Below are 13,389 nucleotides of genomic sequence, written 5' to 3' on the forward strand. Positions count from 1 at the left end.
ATTTCCCCATTGAACCTAGAATATGACATACCCTGCTTGACATCTACATGCTGATGTCTATAGGCTAAACATGTCCAAAACTAAGCTCCTGATCTTCCCATTTAATTAATGGCAACCCCATCCTTGAAGCTGCTCATCCCAAAAGATTAAAGTGTCTTTATCACCTCTATCTTAGATAACTACACTTAACCTTCACTTCTCACATAAATGATTGTAAGTGTATTCCAACTAATCTCCCGGTTCTGTCTTGACCCATAAAATCCATTCTGAAGACAGTAATCAGAGAGATTCCTTCGAAAAAAAGATCATTTCACACCCCTGTTCCAAACCTTCCACTTACTTCCCTTTTCACTCAGAATAAGACCCAAAGTTTCAGGATCCCCTAAAGAGCCTATAAGGTTCTTTATGATATGAGCTGCATCCAGTCACTCCTCAGTCCTACTCATTTACTTCTCTATAACCAAACTGGTCTGCTTGCTCTTCTGTAAGACAGCTAGGAATTAAACTCCTAACTTTATAGGGTTATTAGCTCTGGTCTAATTAAACATTACTGGACTACTGTAAGTGATGACTTGGGTTTTAGAGTCATTAGTTTTAATTTTTTGGGGGGAAGCAGTATTTAAACAATAAGCAATAATTATGATAAACGGAGAATATATTGAAGTTAATCAAAGATTTCGTTTTACTTGGATCCACAATCAGCACCCATGGAAGCAGCAGTCAAGAAATCAAATGACATATTGCATATGGCAAATCTGCTGCAAAAGACCTCTTTAAGGTGTTTAAGAGCAAAGATGTCTCTCTGAAGACTAAGGTGCACCTGACACAAGCCACCTCATATGCATACAAAAGCTGGACAATAAAGAAAGAACACTGAACAAGAATTGATGCATTTGCATTATGACATTGGTAAAGAATATTGAATATACCCATGCATTGCCAGAAGAAGGAAAAAATCTGTCTTGGAAGACATACAGATAGAAGACTCCTTAGAACCAGGTTGGTGAGACTTCTGAGATTGATGTAGTGGCTGCAACAATGGACTTGAACACAGCAAAAAATTTTGAGGATGATGCAGGACCAGGCAATGTTTCATTCTGTTGTAAACACAATCTCTATGGGTCAGAACCTATCTGATGGCATCTAACAATAACAACATTTAAACAACAATGTCAGTAATTAATTAAGCTCCATCCAAGTTCCTGTAAAGAACATTATATCATCTGCAAAGCATAGAATGCTTATTTTTTTCTTTAGTCTTTCACAAATATCCAAGGGTAGTTTCAGATCATTAAAATACAAGTTAAAAAACAGAAGAGGAATGAAAGTAAACACACACACAAGCAAAAAAAAAAAAAAAAACAAGTCTGCCCCATTTGACACTTACATCTGAAAATTTGCTTCTACACATTATTTTCCTGCTGGGAGGCTCATGGTTATCCAGGTATGATGACTCTTAACAGAGCCCAGTCTATAACCTCTCAAAATAACCTAGATTAGCCAAGACTCCTTAAATTGGCTGTGGCAATGGGCTCAAGTATAGCAAGGATCATGGAGGTGGCGTGGAACGTGGGGGTGTTTTGCTCTGCTGTGCATAGGGTTGCTATGAGTTGGAGACAACTCGACAGCACCTAACAACAACCTAAATTTCAAGTAATAGCTTAACTAAAATTAGCTTAATTAAGAGAATCTACGTCTACCTCAGTGTACTGACTCGTCCTCCTCAATTACCAAAGAGCTTCTTCCCTATAGTAGTAAACATTGTCAAAAGCAATTCTAGCTTCTCATCTTTCAGGCTTTGTGGTCCCAAGGCAAGGTACGATCTTCTAAAACTCCAAATAAAAAAATCCTAAACGACGATTTGATTATATGCTTACTCTTGATCAATCACTCATCACTGAGGAAATGAAATCAGATTATGATTGGCTGGGCCTGTGTCAAGTAGCCAGCCCTATGGCAAGAAGATGGGATCTGTAATTTCCATCTCACTTCAATCACTTGACTGAATGAGGACAGAACAGCTCCACAAAAGAGGTAGGAGAAAAGGGACAGATGGAAGAAACAGTTATCCAACATCATGGGGTTTTCTGGAAGGAAAGACAGTGAAGGGGAAAAAAAAAAAAAAAGTCAATAATACAGGGAGTTTCTAAATATGTGAAGTCCAAAGCTCAATGAAATTTTAGGAATGAATTTCATTGCAAACACACCTATTCCTCAATTATCAACTGTCTCGTTATATGATAGTCTGTATTTAGAACAATCTGCTATCCTATTTGGGGCATTAATGACATATGTCTGGCAATAACAAACGTCCAGGTGCAAGGAAAGAGTAACACTGGCTGTGAAGGTTAAGTTTATGTGTCAATTTGGCCAGGACATGATTCTTAGAGGTTTGGTAGTTACATGATAATGAAATTTGGCAGTTAGGTAATGATGTACTCATCCTCAATTTTCTGACCTGATGGGGTCAGCCCCCACTTTTGCATAATGCCAATTTTCATATAATGGCCTGGTCTTTGGAACCTCCATGTTGATAAGTGAGAAATGGGTGTATTCAAAATTCTACACACAATCTATTCTTTTATAATTAAATAAAAGTATCTCAGAAAATGTCAGAATAAGTTAAGATGCTTTTAAATGCAATTAACTGGCACAAGATGCTCTGGCAAAATATAATAAGAAAATGTTACCTCTGTCCAAATGTAGAGTGGGCTTCAGGATTTGTTAATGCAGCAACCTAATGTTATAAAGAGCCTAAAGGTTTTTTTTGTTTTTGTTTTTCTTTTGCTTTTTCTCATATCTCTTCTTTAGCATCTCTTGCCTTTGTGTAGGTTACAACTTCAAATTGATACCAAGATAGCTTCAGGAATTTCAGACATTACATCCAAACATGGTATTGTCCAGAAAAAGAAAGATCTCTGCCTGTCGTTCTTTTTAAAAAGTGGAAACTCTGATTAGAACTTCTCTGCAGAGTCCCTCTCATGTTGTACTGGACAGAATTTAGACACATGACAATTTTGAACCAATCCCTGGCAGATTGGTTCAAAAGCACATGGTCCTTAGGATAATGAAATCTACTCTTGGAGGTGATGTTACCTTTCTGTGACATCTCTGACTACATGAGGGGAAGGAATGATTTCTGCTATGACAGAAGAATGGGAATGGAGAAATTTGAGCTGGTTGGTCAACTAACCATGTCCATCTCAATGTCTTAATAATGATTGCCTGGCTCAAGACAAATATTTCATTACTCCACCTAGAAAAGTGCCTACAACATAATGGGAGGATGCTCAATAACACCAGGGGATTGAATGAGTATTTTGAATCCTGTCAGGCAGAAAAAAAGAAATGCATCACTTAAGGTTAGTACAAGAGTTGGAATGGATTCAACAGCAACTGGAGAAAAAGTATAAAGAAAGTTGTCAAAAGAAAAATATACAGAACCATGTATCCCAGATTTTTGGAACCCCCCTGACTCCATGTAATTCTCTTTTAAGTAAAGATTATCCATTAAATGCATAACTACATATAATTGAACCCTATGCTTTTTTGAGATGGTTTAATTAAATAAATCCCCAAACCAAAAATATGGGCCAACTGGAGCACCGGTACATTCATCTACATATTCAGTGTAGATAAAGTAAACACTCCTGATGCCCTAAAATTTTACTTTCACTAATCTTTTTAGCTTAATATGTTAAACCCTATTGAAATATAAATATCCCTAGGAGAGATAGTACTCATATCTTTTATCATTCTGTAATATCATTACAGGGTGCAGATTAATGACACAACAGTTGTTCAGGGACTCAATTTCCCTAAAATGTGGATAGAAGAGAACTGAAATCCTTCTGATTTTCAGGGAGGGGTGACTTTATGACATATCTCACAATTGCTCCCTTCATCCTATCACCTTGTAGCATACTGATTCCTGATCGCCATGGTGGCAGTCCCTGGCTGACAGCTATCAGGTGGTCCAAAGGATCTATATGTGGTAAAACAATGTACGGGCTGTTGCTTTCAACAGTGCACCTCTCATATACTGGATGACAACTGATCCATCTGGGCAAATTGAGAGGACCAAGCAAGAGCTACAAGAAGCACAACCAAAAGACCAGAACTGCATTCTGACTCCATCCCTAGTTAGCTATACATCTCAGGGTATGTCTTCAAGCTTTGGTTTCCCCAACTGTAAATCTTAGGTACAAACACCTATGCATACTGGAGAGGTAAATACATCATATCATTTTGTTATTTTTTTAATTCTACCTATGTATCCACCAGTAGATTAGTATTTTATATTACTGTCAATGCAGTACTGTGCCTGCAATAATATTTGCCTTTATTGTCTGTACCTCTCCAAGTCTTCCTTTCTCTTAGTGATATTGTGCCAGTCACAATTTTGTTATATTGCTTATAGTCACATCATTCTTATTAACTTTATTAGCAATAAAGTTAGAATCTCCTTATTGAAGCTCCCTGTTCCCATAATTATTCAAGAAACAAAAGGGATTTATAAACTCTCTATATAGAGAGAAGGTATATATATATCTTCCTTACCCAGGGGTACAGAAAACGGAGTCTAATTGGTCAACAGAACTGCTATTGTTTCTCTGTTGAAGCTGATTCTACGTCAAAGTTGCAGAGGCTCCACTACTGTGATGATATCTCACTGCTCCAGATCCCAGCACCAGCTGCAGTGGTGAGAAAGGTGAATCCCAATCCCTTTAGAGCAAGGCTCCACCAACATGCCCCAAAGTTGGACTTCTGCCACTTACAGATCTAATGATCCACACTGTAGTTCCCATATGCAGTTACTTTCCAGGGCACCATCTAGCCCCAGGGGCACTGAGTTACTCTTTGTTCTTTGTCCTCTGACTTTCCTACACAGAACTACCATCCACCTTCTTTCTAGACTAGGGAAACAGCTATTTCTCCTTTGATACCCTCAAAGCTACAACAGCCTGATTACAGCCTCTCTATATATCATACAGGGTTGCTTGTCTAGCCATAGGGGCATGAGAAGGTCAGGTCCCATCATTCTAGCCTCAGTGACTCTAAAGGCATTTATCCTTCTAAAAGGATGTTCCCTAAGTGAGGTTAAGGTGACCACACTTATCCTGCTGAATGCAGGACATCTGACTTCTGTAATTCAAGATGATAGTCCATGTACCCATGGAAGAGAAAAAAAATAATCTGGGGCACACTTCTACATGTCCAACTTTGCTGCTGACAGGATCATATGTGATCATTTGAACATGCTTAATTAATGACGACACACTATACTGATATTAATTGTAGTCATAAAAAATGAATGAAGCAGTCTAGCACAATGGAAAACTCACAAGTCACTTAAGGGTAAAGCAGATTAGAAAAAGAATCCAACACTGCCACCTACTCTCTGCAACTTTGTACAAGTTACTTAACTTCTCTGAGACTATTAATTTGTAAAATGGAACTATTAATACAACCTCTTGAAGTTGTAATGAATGTATCATTACAAGATGATACAGGCAGAACATCTGCTTTAGTGCCAGGCACAGAGGAGTAAGCACTCAACAAATTGCAGCTATTGTTATTATCTTTATAACGAACTATAGCTAAAGTTTATAGAGTACTAGGTATTATGAGACACATTTTTATGCATTAGTTAACTTAATACTTGTCTGTATGATAGTAATCATCATGCTCATTTTTCAGATAAGACAACTGAGGCCTAAAGAGAGTGTTATGTTGCCAGAATTATACAACTACAGGCATCAGAAGAATTTAAACCCAACAAACCAACCCCAAACACAGTAGCTTACAACAATAACATTTATTTGTATGCTCAGGAACCTATAAGTCAACTATGATTCAGTTGATCTAGACTGTTCTCAGCTGAAAGGCAGCTTGTAGGTCTGCTCCACGTATTTTACTCTGGATCCCAGGTGAAAGGAGAAGAGCTACCCTGCAATGAGTAGTAAAGCAAGAGAGGAAGGCCACCCATAGCAGCATGTGTCAAGCCTCTGCTTCCATCATACCTGATAACATCACAAAGCAGCTCACATAGCTAAGCCCAACATCAATGTGAAAGTATACACCCCCTACAGTGGAATGGTGGAAGAATATATACTAAACAGTAATTTGAACTATCACACCAGGCATCACCAATTCCAGAATCTAACTTCTTATTCATTGTCCTACAATGCCTCTCTACTGCTCTGTAACAGTATGTCTCTAATAAAAAATAAAAAAAATCATTAAACCCCCTTTTGTACTATTAATCTGCATAGAATTTTAGATTGTCACTTTTACTTATTGCCCATAGTCATCTGGCTTGACTCTTCCAAACAGATGAGAGGGCCCAGTTGGAGGGTAAATGCAAAGTTGATAGCCCATCAGTCCACACTCATCACAGAGGCCAGACTGTGCAGTCCCAATAAGCAACCTGCTGGGTCTACAAATTTGCCATGCTTCACTCTGTTAAAACTTTATTGGGCACAGTATGGAAACTCAATTAATAGTGAGAATGACACTGGCAAGTGTCACCAGAATTGCAACCAATTATTTTTTACTTAGTATTTTTTTAAATCACAAACTGACCCAGCTCAACAGGGGCTGTGTCCTTCTACAGCGCATATTTAGTCTGTCTCTGCCTTCTCCATTAGCCTCCATTGCCAGGGTCCCACACTCTGTCACTAGCTATAAGCCTTCCTCTCTCTACACAGCAGTGCAGCTTCCCCAAAGAGGAGTTAATTGAAAACACAAATCAGGCTGTTTGACAGGATTTTGTGTTGCTGGTAGTTTTGGGTTTTTTGTTTTGTTTTGTTTTTATTTTGTTTCATTCCCCCAAGAATCAAAAATTTGTAGACTTTATTCTTTCTTCTTTCTCACAGTGGTCTGATTTAAAAAGCATAGAGAAACAAGTCTTAACACCAACTTGTATCACCACCTAAAGAAATACATGAGTGTAGTTTCAAATCCATCCAGAACCTGTTGTGAAAAGACCAGAGGCATGTGGCCTTCCAAGATGTCCTGGACTCAAGCTGTCTCGCTGGACTTGCCATCTTCAATTCATACCTGGAACTTATCTGGTTCACAGTAAACACCTGGGCTTCACCACCACCCCCCATAACTGAAGTTCAACAATGATTAATTATCCATGAACAATTGGCTTGCCAATCTATGATCTTCAAGAAAGAGCTAAAAATTCTACTCTGTTCAATGTGCAATCAAGAAAAGTCTCATGATTAGGGTCTGTCACACTGCTATTTACAATGATTTCCCAAGTCTTTTAGGCTGAAGTCCAGATGGGCAGGGGATGAGCCTCTGTATTAAACACGTATTTGTCAAGGTTCAACAAGTCCATGTCTTCAGAAAAAAGAAGATACATGTACTTCAGAGTTTCTCCCAGAAAGAAACTTTGCATACGGTCACGTACAACTGGTTTCTGAACATTATAGATAGAAGAATAGCCACCTGAAGGGATGCGTGTATACTTGTTGAAGCTCTGCAGGATCTCCCAGCCCCAATCCTGGTATTTCTTGTCTCCAGTGAACCGGTACAGATAGAACAAGCTCTCCACAGTCTCTGGTCGTAGCATATTGAAATTGTCTTGAGAAAAGACCCTCATATCTTTATGGGTAATTCTGGCATTAATGTTGAAGTACACAGCCTCTGGGCTCAGCCCAGACTTAAACTGATGATACATCTCATAACAGGTCTTCATAAGAGCTTTTGCTAGCTCCATATGGTCACTGGGCAGTCCATGGTGTACACCCAGAGCCAGAGTCCCAGGCAGAAAACACACAAAATGATCCATCTTGGCTACGAAGTGGTCAGAGACAAGTTGCCCCACGAAAGTCAGATTTCTGGCCCTAGTCTGCTGAAGCAGGTGCCTTTGTATTCCTTTGATGGCTTCCATGTAGTCTTCTAGCAACTGACTTTCTTTCTTTCCTCCTTGGATCCACTGCTTTAGCAGATACTCATAGTAGCTGTCAGCATGAGCTCCAAGAGTGAAGATATTCAGTGAACTGAAGAAGCCACTGATGGCGTTGATGTATATGGGCACTAGTCCATCATTCTTCCCAGGCAAGGAATGGATATGCTTCATTATTTCCTGCACTGCCTCCTGAAATGTTTCATTTCCAGTGATACGAGAGAGCTCTCTGAACTCCAACTGAATGCTTGTCACTTGTGCCACTGGACTGCATTTGTTAAGTGAGTTGGCTGCACCCGTGCCAATGTTTACATCAGAATGTGGGATCTTGGAGGGAGTTCTAAGTGCCGGCATTAGCCGATTTCCAAGATCTTTAGCTTTTTCCAAAAAGAGGCTATCTCCAGATAAATTGTAAGCACTCAAAAGTCCACCCAAAATACGGATAGTGCTCTCAAAAAGATTTACCTGTATATCTTTCTGAAAATGTAATTTCTCTAATACCCATGTTGTGGCTTCTTCAAATTCTTTTTGCAGCCCCATAATCCACATGGTGTCCAGGGCATCAATCAGAGTCACGCCAAGACCATCAAAACCAAATACCTCAATGAATGATCTGGACACGGGCCTGAGCTCATCGTGGCCCCAAGCAAACGCCCTGTATCCTTTCCACGCATGAGAGAAGGCATCTATCACAGCTTTCTGGCGTTCATTTGGAGAAGCTCCTTCTTTCTCCTCTGGTGAAGCTCCGGCTATGACAAGTGCTTCTCTGGTGCCCCCCCGTGGCGAAATTACTGCTCTCCTCAAGCTAAGGAGCTTCCTCTGAACTTTACCTTCTTTGAGACCTTGGCTAGGTGGTTCTTCCCTGTTCTTGGTACCATTCTGCATTCTATTATTCTTCAGGTCTTTCTGAAGACCTGTGATCTGCAAGCTGGGCAGCCTCTTGCGGAAATGTTTTCGAAGTATTTGAGGTAAAATCTCTGGGAAGTCTCCTAGATTATTACCTGCTTTCTGGGGAGCTGTTAGGACAAGTGTTTTCACAGTGTTCAATCCTGAGATTTCTGGTTCCATCTTCAGGTCTTCAGAGACTGTGGCAGAAAGTTCGTACCCAGTCAGCAAGGCCATGAGAAGAATTACATTCCGCCCAAACCCTGAGGGCAACATTCCTCTTCCCTGGGGCGAGTGTGGCAGCCAGGGCCTGCTCAGGGTCACCGAGATCATGTCCTCAGGCTCAGGCGGTTCCTGGCTGCAGCTCTGAACGGCTGAGAGCACTCAGCTTCCTGGTTTCATGCCCTAGAAGCCAGGTCCTAAGCCCAGCCCACCTGTCTGCCATCTGTCTGGGTGCACTGCGCCTACGTCTCTGAGTTTCCATTTGGGGAATTTTAAAACTTGTCTAAAAGTTTAATTACTTGTCTTGTAGCCATTGGGTATGATCTAGTTCTATAGTTTAATAGCACTGGATGACCCTTCCTGTTCTGACAATGTTTTTGCAGTGGGTTAATGAAGAATAGCTCTAATGGCCTTCCTCTACTCGGGGATGCTTTAATTAAACTCCAAGGAGCTCTAGTGCAGTGGTTCTCAAACTGTAAATCGCCTGAGAGTTCATTAAAACACAAACCTCTGGGCCCCACCACCAGAGATTCTGATTCAGTAGATTGGAGGTGGAGAGCAGACTTTACATTTCTAACTAGTTCTCAGGTGATGCATACACTGCTCCTGCAGAGACCACACCTTGAGAAAAAACAGTTGCCATCTAGTCAATTCTGACTCATAGCGACATCATGAGTATCAGAGTACAGCTATGCATCACAGAGTTTTCAATGACTGATTTTTTTTTAAGTACATTGCCAGGCCTTTCTTCTGAGGTGCCTCTGAACATTTCTCCTGAGGTTAGACTCAAACCACCAAGCTTTCACTTAGTAGCCAACTGCTTTAATCACTTGTACCACCAAGGCAACTTAAAAACTGCTGCTATATTCTAGGTAGATAGCAAGACTTGGGTCCATCCTCCATCTCCTTCAATCAAAATAGGAACTCTAGGAGTTTCACTTACGTGGTTTCACTGTGATATTTAATTTGAGTTAAGGTCTCTGCAAAAGGTTCGAAAACCACATCTCTAGGTGGCAACAAAGGAGCTATGGTGGTGCTAAAGGGGCAAAGAGGCCACATCTTCTGACTTCTAACCCCACAAGAGGAAGAGAGAATCACCATCAGTAGTAGCCCAAGGCCTATTCCTGTGAGGCCGGTCATGCCACCTCCCTCCAGCCATTTCACCAACCTTAACGTTCCTCACACAGCACCCATCACTTCTCTGCTAGGTTAGATAATGTGTTGCAATGCCCACACAGAACTCACAGATTATGGGGTTAATTAGGGGAGCAACAGGCTACAATTCAAGTTCAGGAGCACGCTCAGTCTCTCTCTCAGCCCACTGTCTCCCAGCTAGCAGTGCATGTCTCTTGGTGTCTCTCTCTCAGCAGTGTGTGTCTCTCAGTGTCTCTCTCAGCAGCGCATGTCTCTCAGTGTCTCTCCCAGCAACATGTGTCTCTCACATCTCTCAGACAGCAGTGAGATATTCCTTCTGCCTCCAAGAGGGATCCTTTTGAGTCTAGTAGAGTGGCCAAACCTACCAAGCCCAACATCAGAATTGTATACACCTGAGAGAGAGAGAATTTCCCAGAAAATTACTTCATGCTGCTCCCAACAGAAATACCCCAGGTGGATAACTTTAACAATCAAGAGTTACTCAGTTGTTCACAGCAAATTCCACTGTGGAGTTTACAAAGACTTATGCCTAGAAAAGTCATACTATGTAATTTACTACACTGCAGGTGGCATAGTGGTTAAGGCATTTGGTTGCTAACCAGAAGGTCCGTGGGTCAAACCCATCAGCTGCTCCATGGAAATGAGACGAGGCAATATACTTCCATAAAGATTTACAGCCTTGGAAATCCAATGAGGGTAACTATGAGTTGGAATCATCTTGATGACAGTGGGGTGTTTTTTGTTTGTTTTAGGTGGCATTGATATTGGGGATTGTCCTAACTAAAGGAGCTCTGGTAGCATAGTGCCTAAGGCACTTGACTGCTAACCAGAAGGCTGGTGGTTCAAACCCACCAGCCACTCCTCGGAAGGAAGGTTGGGCATTCCTACTTCCGTAGTGATACTGCCTTGGAAACCCAAGGAGGGGTCGCTATGAGTCAGGGCCAACTCGATGGCAAATAACAACAACAACAAAGGCTGACAAAGGGTAACTTACCTACCTCAAGAATATCAGAGGAAAGAAAGCATCTGTTCATTCAGCAAAAGTTGAAAGATAACTGAATGCTAAGAGGTTGCCTGGGTAATAAGATAAATAACTCAGAGTCCCTACACAGGGGGACTGACATCTAGCATAGCAAGATAAACATGCTAACAAATGACTGCAACTAATGTAATATATGAGGGCAGTAGTTGTTCAATGGTAGAACACTCACCTTTGATGTGAGAGATCTAGGTTCAATTCCCAGCCAATGCACCTCATGCACAGCTACCACCTGTCTGTCAGTGGAGGCTTGCACACTGCTATGATGCTAAACAGGTTTTAGGAGAGTATCTAGACTGTGATGAACTAGGAAGAAAGGACTGGCAATCTACTGCTGAAAATTAGCCAGTGAAAACCCTATGGATCACAACAGTCAGGTCCCCAACCCATCATGGGGATGGCACAGGACCACTATTTTGCATGGGGGTCACCTTGAGTCAGAGGCTGATTTAACAAACACTAACAACACCAATGCAATATAGTTTCTATGACAGAGGCCTCTTTATGAGGAACAAAAATAGTTTACATGTGACTCACATAACACCCTCCCACCTACAATCCCAGAAAACACTTGAATAATTGATCACAGCACTTCTCCCAGTGGGTCCCAGATGTGACCTCAGAATCCTTCTCAACACATTGCTCTAACACTGAGTCACAAGCAACTGAAACTAGCAATGTGCTATTGTTGATTCAGGTTTGGGAAATATTTTCACAATTCCATCTATATAGTTTAGGAAATAACTCATAAAGGAAATGATGCTTGACTACATCTTGAAAGGAATAAAACTCATTAAGAGGATGAAGACATGAAATGGTCAGTAAAGCCAACAATTGTAGGTCACACTTTCATGGAACTTACATGAAAGAGATTATTAGAAGGGGCTAGAAGTGCATGCAGGTCAAAGGACAGTTTTTTAAAATTGACTACATCATGCTTATAGAGCATGGAGGACTATGTATATGGAGTTGTTGTTAGGTGCCATCAAGTCACTTCCAACTCATAACAACCCTTTGGATAACAGAGCAAACGTTGCCCCATCCCGCATCATCCCTACTGTCATTGTTAGGCTTGAGTCCATTGTTGTAGCCACTGTCAGTCTATCTCATTTAGGGTCTCCTTCCCTTTCACCGATCCTCTACTTTGCCAAGCCTCATGTCCTCCAGGGATTGGTCCCTCCTAATAACATGTTCAAAGTAAGCAAGAAAAATCTTGCCATCCTTGCTTCTAAGGAAGATTCTGTACTTCTTCCAAGACAGATATAGCTCATTCTTCTGAGCCCATGGTATATTCAGTATTCTTCACCAACACCATAATCCAAATAATCAATTCTTCTTCAGTCTGTCTTACTCACTGCCCAGCTTTCACATGGACAGGAGCTAATTGAAAATACCATGGCTTGGGATAGGCACATTTTAGTCCTCAGTGTGACATTTTGAGCCCATATAAATAGTTTTTAAAAGAACATAATGCTCAAGGCAGACTTTTTTTTTTTTTTTTTTTTACTAGTTAGGCTAAACTATTTGGTTTTAAGAAGACTTCAGGGGATATTTTTGTTTAAGTTTTAAAGATTATTTTCATACAGTAGTTTCAGGAGTTCATCCAGCCCCCTTGGCTCCAAAAAGTCTGGAGTCCATGAGAATTGAAAATTCTGTTCTACATTTTTCCCCTTTTAATCAGGATTCTTCTACAAAATTAAAGAGGGCTTTGGCAGCAGATTTGCTTGATGCAATACATCATTTGATTCTTTGACTGCTGCTTCCATGAGTATTAATTGTTGATCCAAGTAAAATGGAGCGGGAATACCATATTTAACAAGCAAGCCCTTAGGGGAAACCTGAAGCCAGCAGTTTCTTCCAGCATTCCCTACAGGTTGTCTGATTCCCCACTCCTAGTAGAGAGGCTGTGATGGAAATACAGCCTCAGAGGAGAAACACCAAAGATTACCATTAAAGCAGACCAATATTGAACTACAGAAGTATATTCAGAATGGCTTGAGGTGTGAAGGTCAACAGAGTAGAGAAATCAAGAATAAGAAGCATCTTTTCTGAACTGGCAAAAAGACGGAAGACCAGAGGAATCTTTGAAGGAAGAGGAGTAACATATCTATAAGGACTTTCATAACTCCCAACAAAGTTCTGAATGGGAAGGCAAAAACTTTTAAAA

At 40.7% G+C, this 13,389-nt stretch overlaps 1 protein-coding gene across 1 annotated transcript; it reads right to left on the reverse strand.

Moving 5' to 3' along the window:
- Window positions 1-7,276: 7,276 nt before the first annotated feature.
- On the reverse strand, window positions 7,277-9,139 carry LOC103201813 (endoplasmic reticulum mannosyl-oligosaccharide 1,2-alpha-mannosidase-like). Its single transcript, XM_007946558.2, has one exon. The coding sequence runs from the start codon at window positions 9,137-9,139 to the stop codon at window positions 7,277-7,279; it is 1,863 nt and encodes a 620-aa protein (XP_007944749.2).
- Between the last annotated feature and the right edge of the window lie 4,250 nt (window positions 9,140-13,389).

Source organism: Orycteropus afer, unplaced genomic scaffold, assembly GCF_000298275.1.
Source record: "Orycteropus afer afer isolate SDZICR_OR568_19922 unplaced genomic scaffold, OryAfe1.0 scaffold00165, whole genome shotgun sequence".
Taxonomy (NCBI): domain Eukaryota; kingdom Metazoa; phylum Chordata; class Mammalia; order Tubulidentata; family Orycteropodidae; genus Orycteropus; species Orycteropus afer.